General features: G+C 39.1%; 1 protein-coding gene across 2 annotated transcripts; it reads right to left on the minus strand.

The window, feature by feature from the left end:
* Window positions 1-72: 72 nt before the first annotated feature.
* Window positions 73-23,766, minus strand: LOC148371291 (synaptic vesicle glycoprotein 2A-like). 2 transcript variants are annotated; one of them, XM_088329298.1, is made up of 13 exons: window positions 23,667-23,766; window positions 19,239-19,883; window positions 17,537-17,717; window positions 16,249-16,400; window positions 14,040-14,173; window positions 13,873-13,962; window positions 12,219-12,326; window positions 10,391-10,479; window positions 10,155-10,319; window positions 8,567-8,700; window positions 7,498-7,704; window positions 6,208-6,367; window positions 73-5,835 (listed from the first exon to the last, which is right to left on the minus strand). In XM_088329298.1, exons 2-13 carry the CDS (start codon window positions 19,840-19,842, stop codon window positions 5,652-5,654), a joined length of 2,208 nt encoding a protein of 735 aa, XP_088185424.1. In that variant the 5' UTR covers window positions 19,843-19,883; window positions 23,667-23,766; the 3' UTR covers window positions 73-5,651. The 2 variants fall into 2 exon arrangements, with proteins under 2 accessions (XP_088185424.1, XP_088185425.1); XM_088329299.1 differs by lacking the exon at window positions 23,667-23,766 and adding an exon at window positions 23,214-23,379.
* Between the last annotated feature and the right edge of the window lie 346 nt (window positions 23,767-24,112).

The raw sequence follows: 24,112 nt of genomic DNA on the forward strand, positions 1-24,112 counted from the left end.
AAATTATTATAACTTAGCGTACTTTTTTGTGCTTTATTATGACGACCTTTTTAACATTAAAAGAACGACACCTTATTTTAAGTTCAGCATCACCAATATATTCAGATCCAAATACTGAAATCACAAAAATCATTTGTCATTTACAAAACATACAACACACCGTAAAATTTTGTACACAGTTGTCCTCCCGAAACAAATGTTGCACAAATTCCATACTTGCACAGAGTACAAACATCGATATATTTTCAACACTCAGTACATCGTCTGAATTGAACTTCCATTTATAGTTGTTTTGGTTCATAACAAGGCAAACAAACATCCAACTGTATTTCTTTACCTGGGATGTGTAATCTTTTGAAGGGGAAATAATGTCATCTGATTACTCCTAAATTTTAGTAGAATTAGAAAAGCTTTATTGAATCTATAGCAGGGATGTCAAACTCATTTTGGCTCTGGTGGCGGATCCGGACTTTCTGTTCTGTTTCCGTTCTAATAAAAGAATGTCAACTCCAAATTTGTACCTTTGTTTTTTATATTATGCTTTATTATTTAGCCTACACTAGAAACATACCCTACTTATTATAATCACAGATGAAAGGGGATCTTTTTTATACACAACACATTTGTTTACAGATTATAGGAAAAAATGTTTTCATGTTTGGCATCGAATGAGTTGACCAGTCAAGTGAATGTAGTCATACACCTGGACCAATTCACTGCGCTATTGAAAACCCAACACTGCTCTCTAGCATTCAGAGAGAGCGTTTGGTTTACACTTATTTTATAAAAAAAAATCATAAAAATGATTTGATAGAGAGGATCTGGATACTCGCTTCTTTTTTTGACATACCCAGAAATTGATTGCGGGCCGGATTAAATCATCTAACAGGCCGGATCCAGTCAGCGGGCCGTATGTCTGACATGCCTGATCTATAGGAATCCAGATGGTATACATTTAAATGTACAGGTACATTATGTACTTTTTATTTTATAGAAGTCTACACATACATTAGGGCACTCTTTGGATGGATTTGGGCAGGAAAGGCTTCACTTGCCCCACTCAAAAATGGCTGTCCTGCACAGGCTGTAATTTTACATATATTGCCCTCACCCGATAGCTGACAATAACATCCTTTTCAAGGATGTTTTCGTGTATATATATATATATATATATATATATATATATAGTATAAACCCAGATCAGACATAATGAAAATGTATTCTGAATGCATAAATACATTTGAAATGTTTTATACATTCAATACATATATATTTAACATAGTTTTTGAATATGTTCATATTCAAAACGTTGCATATTAATTCTTAATATATTTTAGTGTACATATGTAGATATATATGTATATAAAACATTTAAAATATATTTATAAAGGGCAATCATCTAAATAAAATGTATTTAAGACACATTTTAAATATTGTTCATACATTTAAACCCCATTTTCAATATTTTATCATGTATATTTTATAATATTCTGTCTTTAAAAAAATAAATTAACCAGGTCAAGGGGGATCACTTTCCAAACACGAACATTTTACCAATGTAAAAATCCACTTGGATCAAGAACAATCACCGCAAGCAACAAACCGACAGCATCGCCAATGTCATTGTTGAACAACGGAGAAAAATGAAATCAAATGAAAATAAAACGCAATTTGTTGCGTTTTGAAAGACACAAACCCCGACACATGAAAGACACTCCAAAAAGTCAGACAACACAACACAAACATGCGTCAGGACCCCTCGGCAAATAGACTCGCCCATTATTTTTATTTTCTTAAAAGTCATCAAGAAATAAAAACATTTACTAGCAAAAAGAGCACCCAGGTACATTAATCTCTAAGAATTTCGGACAGGCTTTTAGTGGGTGAAAACTTTCTCATTCATTTTGTTAGCTTAGCAAAGAAAACTCCAAATGGGAAAATTAGCTATCTTGGATGTTTCAAGCAGTGGTGCAAAAGCCTTCGCCGCTGGCCTGTAAAATGTCTAAATCATGTGATGTTAATTATATTTGGTCCATAAATACTTAATATATCATTCCAAATTGTCCGTCAGCCTTCTTTCGTTGCTTTCGCTTGGTTGCGCTGCTTCCAGTTGTCTGCTTTCATATTTAAGTATTTAACCAATCACATTTTAGCCATTACTTGTTGTCAGGTTTAGAAATCTACTTGGAGGCCTTCATAATCAGTTCTGGAGGCCCTGAGGGATAAAATAAGTGATGATAAAGTTGTTGGTTAAGCCAATCAGATTCAGAGTCGGCAAGCCAGTGCCTGCCAGAAGGCCTCGGGAAATATGATTGGCCAGGGGGCGTTAATGGAATTTTTCCAACAAAAACGTGAGGAAAAAAAAATCCCGTGTCTACTGCTTTTGTTGCGAATTTCAGCCCTAAATCGCATAAAATGTTATGGCGGAAATACAACAGGACAGGCCCGACTTTTCAGCATTTGCTCTGATGGCGATTGAAAAGAACTTCTTAATGGAACTGAAATGTACAAATTGAATTCCTTTAGAGGAAAGAAAGGAGGATGGATTTTGTGCACAAATTAAATTTTGGTGAGTACAATTTGGCAACATTCCAAAATGCTTCTGCAATTTTATGTGGATAAAGTCCCCAGTTCGAGACTGGGTGCAAACATCTGGAGAGGGATGGGCGCCACCAGGTTGTACTTGCCCAAGACATGCCACAGTAAATGGTGTCTCTACGACCCCTAGTAGTCAAGGGATCCAAACATAAAATCAAACAATTATTATTATGTTTTTTTATGTGTGTTAGCAGCTGTAGATGCAGTAAATGTTTTAAAGCCATAAAATAGTTCTTGAGGATGGGGTTGATTCAGACGTAGCACTACTGAAGGACTGGTTGTGAAATGCACGGCCTGCCATTAGTTTAAAGTCAATCATGTTAAAAGAAAAGCAGCATAGAAGATTGAATGGTGGCAAAAGTGTTTCTGGTGAGGTCTTAATTTTTACCTAAAGGCTCATAGTAATATGGTCTTGGCTATGCTAAGCTAACTTCTCAGTTGCACTTTAATATGGTAAACACACTTTCTTTGGACAAAAATGTTTGTTTTTCTTTCAAATATGTGGAAGGAAATAGTCTTCTCTTATATTGTAAAAATGTGCATAAAGGATTTATATTGGTTTTTTTTTTAAATGTTTTATCCTTTTGCAAATTTTAACTTTTTAAATGTGTTTTACTCGCACTGAAAGCCAAAGTCCTCTATTTTTGGATGGTTGTATATTGACAAAAAAAGACATTCGTTCATTTATTATCAGGAAAAAATGACAGGTCAAATTGTTTGTTATCATGTACTGTATTAGAAATTCTTGAGCTGGGGTGATTTATATTTTTGGGGGTTTTATTTTCAAATGTCAGGCAAAAGTGGGGTCGCTACCAATGTTCCCTCTAATTTTCCCGCGGGTCTAAGCGTTCACACAGTCGGTGAGCAGCGCTTGAAACAACAGTGAGCAACGGCAATCCTAAGTGTGGCAATATAATTAATTATCAAACATGTCCAAAACTTGAACATCAAGTTACATTTTGCTGAGTTTCCGGCAATGCAAAATTATTTTTCTCTTTTGAATGAATGGACTCATGTACTATTGCAAAGGTTGTACGGCCTACAAACGTCGTTTGTTCTTACAATTCTTTCACAAGATATCCATTTCTTTTTATTTCCTGATATATTTTGTCGCACAATATTAACATTTTGGGGGGCTTATTTAGTCGGTTGTAAGATACAGATATGTACTTGATCACATTTTTTTAGTGGAAATACAATGTTGGCAACAGGATTCACTTGATATAATTGGAAATTATTTGAATGCAACACAAACCTTTTCTTCTTTTTTCTGTGTTTTTTTCTACTTTTTTTAAATTCCTTTAAAAATAATCTCATTGTGTTTATTTTTTCCGAGCTCCTCCTTTTTTTTGTTCTCTATTTACTTTTTTTCCTACATTTCTTTCTTTTCTTTTTTTCAGGCTTTTTTTCTAAATTTTTCCTTCTTTTTTCTCTTCCTTTTGTTTCTTTTTTTCTCAGCTTTTCACTACTTTTTCATTTTGGTATTTTTTTCTTTTTTGTTCTATTCCCCCCTTCTTTTAAGTCATTTTGTGCATAATTTTACATAATATTTGGTCATGTTGGGATCAAAGAAGCAAAAACAACCCGAAGAGCCGTTTAGGACCCAAAAGAGCCGGTTCCTTTTAGTGAGCCAAACCGAAGAAGCCGGTTCCCCGACAAACTCTACTAACTTTACTCAACTTCGTTCTCCTTCGACTCAACTTCAAAATACTGCATTTAGGACACAACGTCAGGGGAACCCGTGTATTTTTACCTTCATGCACTGTAACTTTGACTTGAGTCGCTTTTAATTAGTAATTTTGAGCCCTCATTTTAGTGCGCTGGCTAGATTTTCTTGTGCGCTGAGAATGTGCGAGCAGTGCGCAATTGCGAACGCGCGCAGCTTAGAGGGAACACTGGTCGCTACAATGAACTAGGTTTTCCCTCAATTTCCTGATTAATAACTTAAAACACACACACACACACATACTTTGGCGCAAACATTAACAAAATGGCTTTTAAAAGGGTGGGAATGTTAAGCTACTCTTTTAGCGTTGTTAGCATAAAACGAAAAAGTAACAGCTAGCGTAACATTATAATAGGAGGCTTATTATGGTTTTCTTTTTCGGGAAAACAGGCACATCAAAGTATTATCATTTTAAGATTTTAAGTTGTTGCTTATTCCCACATAAAGTTTTAGTATGTTATCAATTTGAATGTTAGCTTGGAAAGACCAAAAGAATCATGGCTAACAGTCAACGTTTTGATATGAATGGCATATACTTGAAAAATCTTGTAAAAATGTAAACATGAACGTCACTTTTGTGTTCAGTAACTTTTTCTGTGTTTATGCTAAGACCAAAAAAAAAAAGGAATAGGAGTATCCTTTATGGGCACACAAAAATCCTCAGTTGATTGTCCGCACACAAACTGGATGTTAACTGGATGTTCATTTTGTTAATTATCTGATAATGTGGTATTTTCAAAAAATAGCATTTTGTGCCTTGTTTATGTAAGCAATTACTCTAACGCAGCAATGTTTTCTTTTAGTCCTGTTTGTGCTTTTGGCATGAAATCCAATAGAGAATTAGTAGAAGGCATGTACAGTCAGTTGGGAAACTACTTGGTAAAATTTGTCAGGATTCATTTAACCTGCACATGAACTACGACAAACTTTAGCCTGGTTATATTTGAAAAAAACAATTGTGATTCAACCGGGTAATAACTGACATTTTAGAACAAGGGTAGAGTTTTTGTTTTTTTTCCCCGAAATGATGTAAACTCCCTACTCTCGGTACATTCTGTTTTTTAGAACCAATCGGCCGTATTCCGAGTGAATCGTGGAATGACGCAAGTTTACCATACTCGCACATAAACATGCAACACACACAGAGCCGCCCGCACTATGAAACAAATGGGAGTCCCCCAAGGATCACTCCTAATCCCCTTCAAATTATATGATGCTATTCACATTGAGGGGCATTTGGGGCTCCCTCCCCAAATTAAATGACGAAGCAGAGTTTCTTAGAGGCGGCTCTCGTCCGCTGCCCGGCTTCTTCGCTGCCTACCGGTCCCTACTGCAGAACTTGGCCCCGGGTTTCGGGCAACTTTGTAGCGAGGAAGCTCCCTGCAGCTAGCGCGCCGGCAGCAAACAAAATGGGGACGGCTTTAGTGATGCCAACGAAGGATTGGAAGATGCTGATCCCAAGTACAGCTGCTAGCTTGCAAAGGGCATTCAGGAAGCCGAAAGCCGTGGTCCTGAACACAAAACCAGGAACATCATTCAATGGGTGTAGCAGTCTATTGGATGAAACAATTATTAGAGGTAAGGGATTCCCAGAATGAGTTATAATTAATTAAAAGCATGAACCGGGGGTGTATAATTTAATTTTGCTTGAAAGAAAGAAAGAGAGAAAGAAAGAGAGAAAGAAAGAGAGAAAGAAAGAAAAAAAGAAAGAATGAGAGACAAAGACAAATAATGGGAGGGAAAGAGAGAAGGAGCAGGAAAGTGAGAGAATGAGATAGCGAAAGAAGATGCTCAGGGATTGGCACTCGACTTTAGTGCTGGACTTCTTTAGATACAATGAAAATCTTGTAGCAATCATAGATCCAAGAAGTAAGCGAGTTGACCTTTTATCGGACGGGTAGAGTTCCACGGTGATGACGTCGAGAGCGTTCCAGGAGGCGATGCTGATGCCACCAAAGAGACACAAGAGGGCGATCATGCCCGACTCGCTATTGCCAAACATTAGGAAGAAGCAGCTGACGCAGGAAATGACACTGGAACCCGCTGGAAAAGACATCGAAGACGGTTTGAAAGGTTATCACTACATTGGTGCTAATCTCCCTCGTCGGGCTATGAGGTTTGGCATTGTTCAAGGGATCGACCGATATGGATTTTCAGGGCCGATACCGATTATTACTATTAAGAAGAGGCCGATAACTCATATATATAGACAATATTAAATCGGCTTATGAATTTTTTAATAATGAAAAAGAAACGAAGAATGAAAACTTTGATAGCTTTCGAAAACCTATTAAAGTAAATACAATAGAATTTCAGCTCAAGTAACCTGAGTAATCTTTTACTTATATCAAAATATTTAAAAAATTAGGCGAAGCAGCAAAATGTATAGAGGTACATAAAAACTTAGCTCCCTGATTTTTTTTTTTACAATAAATTAATTAAAATGTCAATACAACAAACATGACTTGAATGGACTTAAAACAAAAAGTGCATGCAAATTTTAATGAAGTTGGCGAATGGAATAGTGGAGGCACTCCCGTTTTAGAGCCAGATTGATGAACTAATGACTAATGTTATGGTAACAGCTAATTGCTCAGCCTTCCACTTGAATATGCTTTGTCTGCTCTTTCTCAATCACAAGGAGATTAGTTTTAATGTCTTTAGCTTTAATTAGCTTTAATGCTGTGTTATAAGGTGCATTTCCAATGTATTTACATATTTGTGTTTTTTTAGGTGCGCCTTATGGTCCGGAAAAGACGGTAGTAAGGACGGTAGGGTTACAAAATGTTCTTAAAAATGCCTTGTTAGCATGAAGCTAGTTGACTTCTTACAAAGCATCTTCAAATGGCCAATTTCGTCCTTGAGCAAATTAGCTTAAAACTAAAAGAACATGGACATTTCAAGACAGCAGGCGAATGGAAAAGTGTGGGCACTCCTGTTTTAGAGCTAGATTGACGAACTAATGTTATGGTAACCGCTAATCACTCAGCCTTCCACTTAAGCATGCTTTGTCTGCTCTCACTCAATCACAAGGAGATTAGCATTAATGCCTTTAGCATTGCTTTAATGCTGTGTTATAAGGTGCATTTCCAATGTATTTACATATTTGGGGTTTTCAGGTGCGCCTTGTGGTCCAGAAAATAAGGTAGTAAGGAAGCTAGCCAACTTCTTACCGAGCATCCTCAAACGGCCAATTTTGTCCATGAGCAGAGCCGAAACAATGTTGCCGGGCAACACGGCCAGCGTTCCCAAGAAGTTGACGAAGTAAATCATGTAAGCGTTGTTGAAATCGTCGCTAAAATCCAGCATGCAGCCTTCCTTGTTGTGCAGGAAGGTGCTGTTGACCAGCTTGGAGTCCACCAGCCTGTACTTGAACAAATCTGAGAACGCAGAGAGCAAAAGATGACGTCTCCAACCACTAAAAGCACATTTGCTGATCCTGGGGTTCGTACCTTCTTTTTATGGCCAAATTCAAGGGACAGTGTTTATATTTGACCACTAGATGTCGCTCTATTGTGTGGTAATACAGAAAAAATGAGGACGAGGAAAAATACAAACTAAAGAGACTAAAAGTGACCAAAATCCACCGTTTTTCCTTCTTTTTTTTTTCTCCCAGCCTTTTGGAATGAATGAGAAGAGAAGGTAAAAAAACAGGAAAAAAAGGGAAAAAAATAGAAAATGAAAGAAACATGAAAAACAGAAAAGAAAATGAAAAACAAAACAAAAAAAAAAACAAAATGGAAAATTAAAAAAAGGAAAAGGAAGAAAATAGTAAAAGGAATAGAAAATGCCATACCAACTAATTCCAGCCTCTGTTAATCACGAGGGAAGAAGAAATGCAATAGCAAAGCAAAGCCACTAGAGAACAGTGTTGGCGTCATTTTTAGGCAGACTTGTTGAATGTCATTGCAAAAATTTCAAGCATTTACAATCACTTCACCTAAAATTCAAGGACTTTTCAATCTTTGAGAACACAACATTAAAATTCAAGGATTTCAAGCATCCGTACACAACCAGCAATCCACAGACTGATTTAAAAGCGTCTCCGCTGCAGTGGCCATGGCAACACCCTGGCAACAGCGTCGCTCGGGGCTACCGACAACATGGCTGTGATGTAGGGAGCTAGCAGGCTCTGGTCTCACGTCTTTGTGCCGTGCCCGTTTGTGTGTTGTCCCCGTCTGTGTGCCGTACCCGTCTGTATGCCGCACCCGTCTGTTTAACACACCCGTCTCTGTGGCGTACCCGTGTTATAAAACAAGCTGGCAATGAAGGTGCAGTTTCGGAAGACTGTGTGCGTGGACGTGATGTCTTCGAAGTAGCATTCCTCGAACACGGAGTCCTCGAACACCATCGACTTCATTTTTAAGTTGAGGAACCTGTGAGATACAAGAAAAACCTGCCATGAGACTACTCATGCCAGGGAGGTGGATCAATCCAAATATCAATATTATCAATCCTAAGTACTTGGATCGGATTGATACTATTGTCCAGGGATTGATACTTCCAATTCCCTTAAAGCTCCGCTTCTATATAAATATTTACATGTGACTTAGTTCTTCTCTCTATTGCCCCACACCCACGAGCACTCTCTTATTTATTTCTGTATGAGTGACTGACACACTTTTAGCATCTCTCCCTACCTGCCCTGCTGCTGCATCTTTCCTGCCAGGCAGAAGAGAGGGTGAAAACGAATTACTTATCAACAGCTAAATATGACAGAGGCAAATGTAAAGCACAGCGTGGTGCTGATTTTTGTCCAACTACAGAAAAAGACAATGACAGGTGTAAGCTGTGTGGTTAATGCTACTGTGGCAATACCACACATTGACATAAACACATTGAATTGGATTAGATTTATACTACTGTCTTGGGATCAATACTTCTCCACTCATTTCCTCAAAGCACTACTTCTCTTCAAAGATAACGCAACCCTCCTCTCTCTCACCCAGCACCCTTGGCAACACTTTAAGCCCAGGTGTATGACTGAAAAGACACACTTTTAGAACCTGGCCTGCTGCTGCATCTTGCCTGCCAAGCAGAAGAGACCCTATGTGCCACTCCTACCAAAAGCTAAAAATGACAGGGGCAAATAGAAGGCATAGTGTGGACATTTATTCTCCCAAATTCAGAAAAGGACAAGAAATTAAATCTTAGTGAAGAAAAATCAATTTTCATGAATGAAGAACCTCAACAATCATTTTCTAGTCGAATAATCCAATTGTGAGCCTTTACAGGATCCCAGGCCCTAGAGCTAAGACTGTCATGATTCGGTACCTGCTCCCCGCTTCCAAGAGATGGCAGTCTTGCCCCATTTTCCAGTCTCCCTCTCCACCCCCTGTCCAGGTGCTCCCAATCATCATTAGCCACCCTCAGATATAAATACTCTGGTCTCCCACTCAATGTTGCTGATTTGTCTTTGTACTTATTTCAAGATATTGCTTCGCCAAGACGACAAGCTCCTCATCCCAAAACTTTCTTCTCTAGTTATTATCTTTAAGATATTCCTCAAATATTCCTTTCTAGACTTTCACCCTCCTAGACCACCTCTTCAGGTTTCTCTTCGCAAATCCCCCTCTTCTGCAGCCCGTTCCCGCTCTCCATTTACAGTAGTGAGTCTCATTTTGTTATTGAATAAACGCCCCCTGTTAGAGTTGAATGGCCTCCTTGTGTCCTGCATTTGGGTCTGTCTGACATTATGTGAAAAAGGCACACTTGGTATGCTGTTAATATACTAGTCTGACCCTGGTGGTGTGTTTATTTTCAAACCATGTAGCACACGAGCTGAAAAGAGTTCGACAGCCCTGATTTATACCTGCAAAGAGATACTCACTTGTCGTTAAAGTAGTAACCCTGGCGGTGCACTTGGTTCTCCAACGTGAAGTTGAAGGTGACGTGCTCCACGCGTTCCTTGCTGAAGGTCTTGGTACGCGACTCATACTCTTGCTTCTGGATGTACTTGATCATGTCGGGGAACCATACGGTCAAGCCATAGTAGCTACACAAACACGAAGAAAAAAAACATGTGTTCAATATGTCATTTTGTGAAATCGCGAGCTAAGTGTGTACCTGAAAGACATGCTGAACCAAACAGCCATAAGCATGAACGTGGTCCGCTTAAATTCCAGGCTGAAGCAGGCAAGAATGTTATTCCGGATCTGCATTTAATTGACATCAGTTAGGGAGCTCCCGCAAAAACAAAATTCTAATAAGAACATGTGAAGTGACATGCTGTGAAGAGGGGTGGGTGATACTGGCAATTTTGGTATCAATCCGATCAAAGTATATACAGGGTAATATTGATCGATACAGATAGTGATAGCTTTTGCTCAGAAATGTCGTGATCATTGAATAATTGAACCCCTTGACTTGGTTTATATTTTCGATAAACACAAAGATTCAGGCACTAAAAATGTTTAGTTTTCTTTAAATAACTATATTTAAAACTTTAAAAGTATAATAAACAAATAGAAATAGTTCTATTACAACTGTTTTAGAACAAAAGCCAAGAGAGTCAAACTAAAAAATCAGCAATGTAACGAAAATACAAATATTGTATAACATTGTCAACAAGACAACTAAAGTACCTTAGAATGCATAATAATTTGAAAAAAAAGTACCCAATAATCAATTGTCTCTCATTGGTTCTGTTGCCTCAGAGACAAAGGGTTAACCGATTTTTGTTCAGGAACAGTAAAACATGTTTACATTTTTGGTTGCAGCCTGTTGCTCTCTGCAGGGTGAGATTTTTCCATGTGTTTATGTCATTGTGTGATGTTGCCACAGTAGCAGACTAGTTTACCACACGAATGGCACCTGACATGGTCCTTTTCTGAAGTTTTGAGAAAAAATGTCCACACCACGCTAAGCCTTCGATTTGCCCCTGTCATTTTTAGGTTCTGGTAGGAGTGGCCCTCTCTTCTGCTTGGCAGGCAGGATGCAGCAACAGGCCAGGTGCTAAAAGTTTGTCAGTCATACAACAGGGCACAAAGTGTTGCCAAGGGTGGTGGGTGAGAGAGAGAAGGGTTACGCTATCTTCAAAGAGAAGTAATGCGTGGAGTCGTATTGATCCCAGGACAATAGTATCAATCCGACCCAAGTACTTAGCATCAATAGAATTGAATTTGGATAGATCCACCACCCCCTAGTTGTAAACCATTTCAAGTTAACAGGGACTGGCCAACACCATGAGATTCAGCATAATATGCTTACAAACCAATAAGGTGAACATTTTGGTGTTCAAATATATTGAAATTTACATCAATCCTCAATTTGTATTAGGGTTATTTCTCACTGTATCGCGGTTGACTTTTTTGCGGTACCGATACTTAGCATATTTTGAGTTTAATAGAATCGTCTTTCTCGTTGATATATCAACATATCATGCATTGTGATCTGCAGCAGACAACACACATCAAATGTTATCACAGAGGCAGGTTGGGAAGGGCTTTGTGTGTTTGGTGGGCTTGACTGTCTCCGCGCTACTGTGATGGGCTGGTGTATGCTGTCAGTCAAACAACGAGGTAGGCGCACTAGTTAATGTGACCACCGAAACAAACTGCGAAGCACAGCGACTGCTAGTATTTTAGCGGCTCGTGACATTGAAAAGAAATTCAATTCAATTGGACTCTGAGGAAAGTAAAAAGAGTGTAAAGAAATGCTGATCACCACCAGGTGCTCCAGGGATTGCTATCGGGTCTGGGATGGGACTAAGGCGGTAGCGGGAGAGAAAACAATAGCAAGGCTGCAGCCTCGATGGGTTTTTTATAATGTTATTTTTACCACTAGGAGGCTCTTCATTACACACTCTCCCTTTAAAACTTAAAATATTGTTTCAAGAGTATCATATTGTGAGTGGTGAAAAGTTTTCCGGGAATCTTTCATTTTTTCATCTCACCTGTTGGGAGAGGCTCATAATTTTAAGGCGATAGCGCTGCCAAACGGGTGTGTCGGTGCCGCCCTCCGCCAGCTCATCAATCTGCTTCACTGTCTTGATGGTGGTCACCTTGCATAGTCAAATAATTGAAACATGTTAAGAAAAGTGTTGGGACTAACACGTTTTTCGCAATAATGTAAGCCATCCTTAAAAATGAATTGCAAATTTACTATCGTTACTACATGATGTGTTACTTCATTTTAAGAATGGGCATGCTCATATTTTGCTGCAAAGTACAGCTGAAAACAGTATGAGGATGCAGAAATTCTGCTCATGGAGATATTCTCCCTAACGCATATACTCCCCTCCAAGGCAAATTTACAAATAAAATATCTTAATCTGGGGGTCAACTTATATGCGCATATTTGGTTTCGTGTCACCCATAGCGGATGATAGGCAGCGTGTGGGGAAGGGTGTGTGGCTTATACAGGAACAACAAAGCAATGAGAAATAAAAGGGGCAAATGTGAGCACAGATTTTACAATAAAAATGTGCAGAATTTTTTCTTTCTATTTGTTAAATAATTTTTGTTGTACAACATACCTGAAGAGAGGAAGTTGATGTATTGGACAGTAGCCAGAAATAGTGAAGGAGATCTTGGAGTGGTTTAAAGCCCCGGGACAAAATGTATATGGAGTGTCTCAGCTATGTGTTTGTTTTGCAAGCTCTCCCAGGCCATTAAATATGAAGGCTTCTCTGCTTCCACCAGTTAGTGTGCCTGTTCTTCTACTTCTTTTGTTATGTGGCTATTTTAAAACAGTTTCAGTAGGTCGGATTCTGTGTGGGTATATGCGGTAATTTGTAACTAATTTAATACTTTTTGGTGTCAGTGATCTCAGGGGGTAACTAAGCTACTTTTTAAATGAAGTCATCAGTAAATTCAACTAATTAGTGTTTTACAGTAATGTCAGTGACCATATGTAACTTCATGGGTTCTGGAGGAAAGTGCATCCATACCCACACAAAGAAATGTCGTTCTGTGAGATAGGAACAAAACCTGTTTAAAACAGTACCAGAGATGCCCACTACGTTTTTAATTCTGTTAAATAAAATGTGGTGATTTCCTGTGTCAAAGGCGGCACTGAGATCCAGTAGCCCCAGAACTGAGTGTTTATTAGACCGACATTTCTCAAAAGAAATAATTCATCTGAGTAAAAACCATTTTTTCTAAAACTTTGCTTAAAACAGTAGGTTGGACCCTGGATAGTAATTATTACAAATACTTGAGTCTAAATTGCTCTTCTTCAGATGGGTCCTCACCACCGCCGTTTTAAAGGCGGCAGGTAAAACGTCCGTCTGGAGAGAGCAGTTGACTACATAAAATCTGTTCCTCGAAGAATCCACAAAATGTCCTTAAAAGAGATGTGGGAATTGGATCTAAAAGGCTGGTTTTTAGGTTGACTTGGGAGACAACTCCACCAAGAGTCCTTGCATCAACAAAGCCCAAAATCTTTCAGTGTTTCCTCAGGTAAATCAACAATTGTAGATCTTACATTCTGATGGGCTAGAAGGCTGGACCTGATTTTAGTAATTTTACTTCTGAAGTGGTCTGCAAAGTCCTCACATAGAGCGTAAAAATAAAGGTAATAAATAATATGAATATTAATCTACTCACAGAAAAGACTTTCTCCGGGTGTCCTTTGGCCCGCATGTTGGTGTCATGGACTTGCTTGAGGATCATCCAGCCTTCGTCGTGTTTGCCGTTCTGTTCCAAAAGAAATGCTAACGTTTGACCGGTCGATTGACCGATCAACCGACTGACCGCCTGGTCAACAGACCGACCTCCAAGTAGAAGCGTGGACTCTCGGGCATGGCGCTGAGGGCAGCAATGGCGGCGACCGAAGGAAAGGCACAGACCAGCACGAAGACACGCCAGCTATGAAACTGGTATGCCGAACCCATCTGGAAGCTCCATCCTGAGATCACAGGGTAAACAACATGAATTTGGAAAATTTGCCTTAGACCAGACCGTAATACAAATAAAGAGAAGTATAAACCTTTCCACCCTCAGTTCTTCTCTATGGTTCACAGATAAAAATGTAAAATCCTCCCTCCCTCAGATCCCACACTTCATCTTGTTTTTTTCTTGTGAACTAAGAAAATGTACACTTAAAAGGCCAGTGTATAATATTTAGTGCCTGCTATGATACAAAAAAACCTTTCATTCAGTAAAAAAAAAAAACATTGATTTGAATACTAGGCCCAAATTAATGAACTACGTGAACTAGTAACGGTGGGGTTCGTAGTTTGAGGTGTTCTTAAAAAGTTGGAAGTAAAATATTTTCCCTATTACGTATGTGTTAACTAGCCCCACCGAGATCAAAGAGCCCTTGTGCTTTATTTTCCGTTGCACCGATTTGCTTTTATCTTACTTTTATCAGGCCTGTTCTGGGCGGAACAAACCTCTAAAAAGATGGAAAAGAAGAGTTTCTTTAAGCGTGTCTAAGAAATGCCATGTACTTGCACACAAATCATGTGTTACTCTGCTGCCTTCTCCTGGCTTAAAGTAATCATTGCAGGCTTAAGTTTTCAAATCACGCATCCCAACTTTCATTTTTACAAAAAATGTATAGGTCAAGAAATGTGTATTTATTTTATCCTGTGAAATCCTCACTTAGGTCTGCGCCATATTCATCTGTCATCCTGCTGCCACACTGTGCCGTGTATCACTGGCCCTCGCTCGTACCAGACAACACAGTGCCATCTAGTGGTCAAATAATACAGATTGGGTCGTTGAACTAAGAAAAAAATGTTGGATCAAGCTGAGGGAAAATAGTACAGTATTGCTAATTTGATTTCTAACTGGCATTGTATTTAGTGGTTGACTGAGTCTATTTAACCTCTTATGATTAAAACCTGGTAACAATATAGCAATAAGATAGTAAAAGCATAGTAATGACATATTATTTCAAAAATGCAAATCAAATTGATAGCCCTTCGCGCTAACCAGTAATAAAAAGTAGTTTTTAGCTTCAAAAAGATTGGTGACACCTGGTGTAATGCAACAAGAGCGAGAAAGAATACAAACTACAGATATTCAAGTCACCAAAACGCACCAATTTACTTGTCATCTTTTTTGCCCAGCCTTTTTTTAGTTTTTGGGTACCTGTAGCAACAAGATGGTGGAAAATTATACAGTATTATCTCCTTCTATATGAAGCTCTTTTTTTCTTTAATTTCTTTATTTATAAGTATTTTTTTTTAATGCAGGTTTATAGATACATTTTTGCTCATTTTTTAAATCAATAATGTGTTTGCTTTCTAACGAATAAAGTTTTTGTACCACTAAGAGGCGGCAACACACTGTCCCTTTAAGGAGGAGCTTCTGCGGTTTGCCAAAAGAAAATTATATTTATTTTTACTAAACACCTTTCTTTTCCAACAAAACGAAAACACCATCAAATATAGAATAAGTCGTGTAAATAATGTAAACTCGCTCACATCTCTTATTGGCAGCGGACAGAGAAAACCTACAACACAGCCCAAAAGATCAGTGGCTGCTCTCTGCCCAGTTGGAGGACATTGCTGGCTTGTGATACGACAGCAGAGCCATCAACATCATAAAAGATTCTTTTCACCCCGGCCACCACCTCCTTAAACCATTGTCTTCTGGTAGGCGCTACAGATCCCTTTAAACAAGGACTTACAGAGACAGTTTCTTGCCCAGGGCCATCACCACCCTAGACAGGCATGCAAAACTTTGAAAATATATATTTTTTGACTGCTAAAGGTTATTGCACTACCCTTCATTGCACCACTGGTAAGATTGTTAGAACAGTCTCCAAGCACTACTTTAAAATGTGTTTGCCTCACTATCCTGATAGTCTTTAATCTTTTATCATTTTTTTCTCTTTTAAGTCTTTACTTCATGTTTACCCTGGCGTGCCATGTCTAATCTCATTGCATACAGTGTTTTACAACGTTGATATCAATGATAGTCAAGATAATTGACTTCAATTCCAATGTAAGAATCAGAGTCATGGCACCTCACCATAATGTGGGATGATGGCCCAAGCCATGGCCGATGCGTAGATGCCCCCAATCATCCAGAACATGCAGAGCCAGCTGAGATGCTCGCCTCGCTTCTCCTGGGATAGAAACTCCGAGTAGTAGGAAAACACGATAGGAATGGAGCCTCCAATCCTGTCACAAAAGCAAATTTCGTCAGGAACAGAACGGAGACAGGACCCACTTGCGTTACGTTTCTCTCAGTTTTATTGTAAGAGAGGAAAGGGTTGCCCCCACAATCCGGTGATCGCTGGGCGCAGGAGGCAGGTCGCTCTGAATGCAGAAGTAGGACTTACGTGGCGACCGGTGTCGGGAGCGGAAAAACGAGTCAGTAGCCGGGACAGGAGAGCAAAAACGTGGTCGGGTCGGAAGCGAGTCGTAAGCCAAGAAAGAAGTGTAGACGTGGTCAGGGACAAAAAAGGTCTCTAAGCCGGAGAGTAGATGTGGTCAGGATAAAAAACGGGGGGAGCCGGGGGACAGACAGGGAGCCGGGGGACAGACAGGAGCAAAAAACAGGTTGGAGTAAGGGTCGAAAAAAGGCTTGCCTAGTGTAAACTGAGGTTCGCAGATGGAATGACAACAGGGGACAGATAGGAGTGTGTTTAAATAGGGACAGAGAGCCAATCAGAGTCCGAAGCAGTTGGCGCCAAAGGAGCAGGCACAGGTCAAGCATATCGGTAATCATGACAATTTTTTTTTTTTCATTTTTTGCTATTCCACCTTTAATGTAGGACTGCAGCGATTAGTCAAAATGGTCGACAAAACTCAATAATAGAAATATTCTATATATTGTCGGCAGAACGTTTTTCCAAACACGATGTGACATCTCGACATAAATATAATCTCTGCTGAGAGTCGTTCATGTGGAATAGCGTCTCTGCATCGATCAGTAGCATGAAGATCCAGAAATGGAAGTTTGGTACAAATCTGTGGTACGTGCAATTTAAGTTGTGTTTTTCATTGTACCCATGATTCTTCTGTTTATAACCATTTTCCACATAATTTAATCAACTTTGTGTTAAATTTCAGAAAAAAAATCACAATAATTCAATTATTTGACTGATTTTTTTCAATAGTCTGTGAGTGGTTGGTTGGATCCCTTAACCACTAGAGTGGTAGGAGCACAATTATCTTTGGTGTGTTTTGGGCAAGCCCATCCCTCTCCAGGCCAACAAATGTTTCTACCCGGTCTCGAATCAGGGACCTTTTGCGTGTTAGGCGAATGTGCTAACCACTAGTCGACTTTTCTATTTTTGGGGGAGTAGGCTTACCCGACGCCCGAGAGGAGCCTGCAGAAAAGAAAAGTGCTGTATCCCTGGACGAAGGAGGAGAAGAAGGAGAAGATGCTGTTGATGGACAGCGAGATGAGGAGCGATTGACGGCGACCGATTCGGTCGGCCAGGGCTCCCCATAGGAAGGCCCCCACCATCATTCCGAAATATACAATCAGACCTGTAGGGGCCAAACATAAAATGTCACATTAGTTCAGGGGTCACCAACCTTTTTTAAACTGAGAAATGCTTTTGATGTTACAGATTACAGTGGGACCTCGCTACTTCGCGGTTCGACGTTCGCGGCTTCAGAGCTTCGCAGTCTGTAATGGTTAAAAAAAATTTTTTAATCTTATTTTATTTTAATTATTATTATTTTATTTTTATTTTTTTGAAGGTGCGCTGCTACTTCGCGGATTTTCACTTATCGCGGGTGGTTTTGGTCCCCATTAACCGCGATAACCGAGGTCCTACTGTAGATCGAAAAGCTACCCGTTGGATATTAATATCTAGAATAACATGTTATTAATATGTTGTTGCTATGTTATTACCAGGTTGTAATAGGCTCAGTCAACTGTTCAACATAGTGCCAGTTAGAAATCAAATTTCCTACCTGGTGCCAGTAGGCACCACATTGGAGACCCCCACAATTGTGCACATATTTATTAAATGAACTCACAAAGATGCGTTTCACCTGATCAGAGAACTAAGCTTAAAGTAAATAGGCGAGGAAGCATGTACCTGTTGTGTTGCTAAGTACACTACCGTTCAAAAGTTTGAGGTCGCTTAGAAATTTCCTTATTTTTGAAAGTTTTTTTTTCCGATGAAGATAACATTAAACCAATCAGAAATATCGCATTAACAATATATGGTGTCCATATATTGTTAATGCGTAACATAAATGTTTTAGCAGCAAATGTCTGCTTTTTAATGCAATATCCAAAGAGGCCCTTTCTAGCATCCTAGACTCCAGTCTTCTCATGACACATTGTATTAGCTAATTGCGTTCAAAGTCTCATCGATGGATGGAAAACCCTTGGGCAGTTTTATTAACACAGCTGAAACCAGTTGAGGTGGTTAGAAAATCTATAAAACTGATCTTCCATTGAGCTGGTCAAGTACTTGAATCACATTTTTGGGAAAAAATAATTTCTTAATGAAACTTTACAGTCTTGTTCTAAGAAATCAAGGCTATTCCACATGAAAAATGGGCAAGAAACCAAAGATATCTTATGTGGTGTGTACAAGCCCATTCAGAAAACAGCACAATCAAGCTCTAACTAGAGTAGAAAGAGAATTTATCTAGAAGTATATCATTAAGATATACTTCTAGATAAAAAAGGCAGACTCAGAAAGTAATCATTTTGTTATTTCAGAATGGTGAAACAAAAAACGGGATCTGTGAACTGTAAACAGGTCCTTAACTAGCAGTTTGGTTAAATAGTACCTGAAAAACCCCTTTGTCGACATTGTAAATGAGATGCTGAGTGCCAAAAAAAAATCCATATCTGAGACTGGCCAACAAAAGTAAGTATGAGCAACACAGAAATTGGACAAGTCATTTGATAAATAAAATGTGACGATTTCTTGTAAAACACAAAACTGTGGCGGTGACCCTAATATTTTGAACGTTAGTTTATCTAAAGCAACCGCTTTTAAATTCCACCCTTCAGATTTGTATTTATTGAAAGCACATACATACCCAGCATGCTTTTATTGGGCTCGGACAGACACATGTCCCGCTCGGCGCTGGGCAGGACAAAGCCCACCACAAAGATCTCTACGCCGTCAGCCATGAGGGCCAAGCCCAGCACGAAGTAGAGCGTCCACTGGAACTTTCCATGGCCACATTCCTGTAAGATGCTCTCGTACTGTTGCGCCAGTTCCTCCTGGTCTTTGCGCCTCTCCGTCTCAGATGCCGCCACGTCCCGGAACTGCTGCGGGACGGAGCCCGGCCCGCCGGCCAGGCTGCCTTTACCCGATTCCGCCCGGGGTATGCCCTGGTACTCCCCTTCGTAGATCTCGTCGTCTTCGTCGTGTCCCTCGGTGGAGTCGCTGTGCCCGGCCTCATCGTCCTCGTTGGCCGCCTGGCTGTCTCCTCGGTAGTAGCCTCCTCCTCCGCCGTCCTGCACCGGGTAGTCGTCGTCCTCGTCTTCTTCAAAGCGGCTATAGGAACGCCGACTGTACTCGTCGTTGACGCGGTCCACGCTGCGGGCGACCTTCTTGGAGGCCTGCCGTTTGACTTCCTTGGCGATGTCTTTGGCGCCTTTGATGAAGGCTGTCCGGTTCTGGTAGCCGTCCTCCATATTGTAGGGGACACTTGGCTTTGGCGGGAGAAGTTCTCAGACTGGAAGAGTTGTAAAAAAGAAGAATTAATCCACTGATAATAAAAGTACCGGGTTTTCTGGACTATTAGGCGCACCTTTAAAAATAGTCTCATGTAATTTTTTTTAAAGGTGCATAGATTTAAAACTACTGTGATGTTAAGATAGTTCCAGTATTTAAGCTTAACATACATTGGTATCAATGAGTGGCTGATGTTAGCCAATATACCCACCTAGAATGCTTTTAGGATTAACCGAACCCAGTAAACATATATCAAATTCAAACCTCTGTACACCATTGGACACATATCAATTATTTTATTCCACTAATTTAAAATAGAGGGGATAAAACATCAGAAAATTATTCAAACTTATTTCATAGAACATTATGAAATATTTTTTCACCACTACAAAAAATGGTTACCGAATAAAGTAGAATTTAATTGTAATTATGCATTTCCAATTGTATTTACCGTATTTTTAGGCCTAAAAGGCGCACTAAAAATGGATCTTTGATATTTATTGTCATTGATGGGAGGCAATGATTAGACGAGTATTAAACATGTGACAGTTAAGTCCCCTAAAAAGAAAATCATTTTGCACAAAAAAACTATTTTAATGATTAAAAGCAGAATACAGTAATCCCTTATTTTTCACGGGGGTTAGGTTCCAAAAAGGACCAGTGATAGACAAAACCAGTGAAGTAGAAACCCTTATTTGTTTGTTCATTTATTAAATTAAAATTAAATTCATTTTCCTCATGTTGAGGTTTTTTGAGTTTTTCCTTGCCCTCATGTTGGTTCCAGATCAGGGGATGGTGTAATAATAGTCGGGAAAAAAAAGTCTGTGTAATAACCTGTGAAGCGCTTTGAGACTCTTTGTGATTAAGGGCTATACAAATAAAAATGGCTTGACTTGACTTGACTTAAATACTCTACTATACATAAAAACCAAAGAACAAACATTATTCACAGGCTCAAGCATTTGTTTAACAAACAAAAGTACTGTACATTATAAACGTTTTTTATCAAATAACCTCTGTACTGTAAAATTATAATCTCAAACATAATCTAGCTGTCATATTATTCACGGCACGATGCAATTTTTTACTTCAGATGATATTTTGTCCCCATCATTAAGACGTTAAGGGAAAACAAAAATGTGTCGTAAAATGCTTTTATGTTCCTTTAGCATGTCGAGAAGTCCATATTTGTTGGTGATAGAAAGTGTCTACCTCACCTTTTTTGCTTTTCAGAGCTTTTTGTTGACAGAGAAACTCACAATTGAAAAATTCAATTTCCATGTTAGTTGGTCAAGCTGTTTTCAATACAACTCAGACCGCAACGTTATTGACGCACTGGTAGACTAAGGCATAAAAGGGGCGGGGCGACTGTTTAGCCAATCCTTATGTAAAACACAATTTATGGCAAGGCCATAAAAAGTACACCACGACACAGCGCGGGATTACTGTATTCACATTCCCCGTTTTAATTTGGATTACCTTTATCTGCTATAATTTCACAAGATTTAACACCACGGCTATGTATAACTAACACATATCTCCCGGGTGGCTCAAATAATGGAAAAAAAAAATTAACAAATGGCCATATCGTCTGTGGAGCCAGGCCCTAAAAACAAGCCAGCCTTGAAATTGAGTGTTCGTCAAAGTCGACCCAATCGTACCCAACATTGCCACTTTTTTCATCCTGCTTTTTTTGAATAGCACATATCCATCTTTGTACAACACCGGTAGGTGTTTTCTCTTAAATTGGTCTTTAGGAGAGGCTGTACATGATAAAAAAAAATTTTTAAAAAGGTAAGCGCAAGAGGATGTGTTTGTGGGTCTGTGTGTGTGTGTCGCCCATAAAACAACTTGTCGTTTTGTGTTTGTGGTGATGGGGAAAACAAGAAAATAGAGCCTCCAGCGCAAGCGTTTTGAGCTATGGTTAGTGATACAAGACCGGTAAAAATAATAGGTAAGCTAAACCCTAAAAGGGCAAAAAAAAAGAATGTTTTTGTTTAAAAAAATGAGTTAGAAGAATACACACACAAAAAAAGAACAGTACATATATTTGTGATGTCAAAAGATAGATAGATAGATAGATAGATAGATAGATAGATAGATAGATAGATAGATAGATAGATAGATAGATAGATAGATAGATAGATAGATAGATAGATAGATAGATAGATAGATAGATAGATAGATAGATAGATCTTTAAATAGCGCTATAGATAACCCTATAGATAGCTTTAAATAGCTCTGGAGGTCTATAGATAGATCTATAGCTCTATAGATAGCTCTAGAGCTCGATAGATAGCTCGATAGATAGTCCTACAGCTCCAAATCTAGCTCTATAGAGAACTCTATAGCTAGCTCTGCAGACAGACAGACACAGAGACAATTTGTGCATGACTCCCTCTTCTAGTAGATAAATCTCGTCACAATCCAAAAAAGAAAAGATAGATGTCGAGAGCTAGAAAGTTATGGTGAAATAATAATAAAAATATAGATAATATAGCGCAATAGTTAGCTAGCAAAATCAAAAAGATGAATAGCTCAATAGAGGGCTTGACGGTTACAAATTTGCTAGATTACTTATATGGAACCGGATACATATCTTGCTTGCTACGTAGTTAGAAACATGGCAGAAATAGTTAATACAGTTCATATCTAATTTGCAAAATAGCTAGACAAAAAAAACACATAGCTCAATTGATAGTTCAGTACCTTGCTACATATTTCAAAAGATAGTTCAATAAGCTAAATATTGTAAAGCTACAGCTAAAATAGCTAAAAAGTGAAAGAGTAGATGGCTAATTTAATAGATAGACAGGTAGGCAGGCAGGTACTGTTGGTAGGTACTATGTTTTTAGCTAATCCATGAGAACTTTATTCTCTACTATCTCTTAAGCTATTCTATGAAAAATCCATCAACTCATTCAATGATTGGTAGACCAAACACATACATTCCACAAAAGAGATTTCATATCATCCCTGAAGGCAACATGTTAGTATTGCAACAGGAACCCATAAAAGCAATCACTCAGTCGTGGATGGTACAGCTGAGATTCCCCACTGTTTCTGTCGGAACAGGGATTTATATATTTCACTTTTGAGGTCAGCGTATGCTATCAAGGCTCAAAACTGATTAAAAATGTCATAAATTGAATTTATACACGTAATTAGCAACATATACAATAAACTAGTCAGTGAATGGACACATGTACAAGAAAAAAAATACATTTTTCTTCACGCCCCATTACATTAAAACATCTTTCCATTGTATGGCCTCCATTTGGACTGCAAATAAACATAGTAATAAAAGCTTAAGTTCACAATATTTGCCTACACGCTTGCTGATATTGTGTGCTTCCTATTTGCCTCTCGCAGGTGCAATTGTGCAAATGAAGCCTCCGGTGCATTCATAATGGAGAAGGGAGCAAAGGGAAGGCGGGGGAGGAAAGCAAAGAAAAGGAAGGCCTTGCTTTCGTCGCACCGAGAGAAAAAAAAACCAAAACGCCGATCAAATCAGAAGGGGATCAAAACGTACATCCAACGGCCAATTATGTGATTTATTACACTGAGAGACAGCAAATCCCCCACGCTGCAAGCTCGTCACGACCTGCATATCCCCCCCACCCTCAAACACTCCTTATAGGGAAAAAAGAGGGAGGAAAAGGGGAATTGTTGCATGCAGTCCAAAACGCCTGTCGCGACTGCTGCAGCGAGAGCACACCCAAAAATAACGAGTAAATGGGAATAAAGGTGAGGTTTTTTTCCTGTGCGTACGAGAAAGACTTACCGCGCCTTTGGGTCTCCGGAGAAGGAAGAGGAGGAAGGAGGAGACTGTTGCTGTGGTGCTGATGCTCGGTGATGCTCAGTGGAGCCGAGTGGAGCCCACGCCTACGCGAACAAAACCACGCCCCCTTTGAAGAGCTCCCCTACATTTGCATGCAAAAACACAGTTGCACGGGAGTAACGCTTCATAAAAAATTCTATAGAAATACTACAAAAATACTAGAGAAATACAAAACAACATAATAAATACGACAAAAATACTAATACAGAAATACTATAATACAGGAATACTACTACAGATATACAATTTCTGATATAAAAGTACTACAGACATACTATACTACATGCACAGTACTACAGAAATACTACAAAAATGTTACTTCAGAAATACGAAGAAAATCCTACATACATACTGCATTGATACTACATAAATACTACTGCAGTAATACT

This window comes from Urocampus carinirostris, chromosome 2, assembly GCF_059441175.1.
Source record: "Urocampus carinirostris isolate Australia breed hairy pipefish chromosome 2, RoL_Ucar_1.0, whole genome shotgun sequence".
Taxonomy (NCBI): domain Eukaryota; kingdom Metazoa; phylum Chordata; class Actinopteri; order Syngnathiformes; family Syngnathidae; genus Urocampus; species Urocampus carinirostris.

Excerpts from the sequence above, each read along its gene's own strand:
- LOC148371291 (XM_088329298.1), bottom strand. The coding sequence starts at position 19,842 with ATGGAGGACGGCTACCAGAACCGGACAGCCTTCATCAAAGGCGCCAAA. Across the intron at positions 17,718-19,238 it reads GCCCAATAAAAGCATGCTGG|GTCTGATTGTATATTTCGGA; the intron begins GTATGTATGTGC and ends TGGCCCCTACAG. Across the intron at positions 10,320-10,390 it reads TGGTTCAGCATGTCTTTCAG|CTACTATGGCTTGACCGTAT; the intron begins GTACACACTTAG and ends GTGTTTGTGTAG.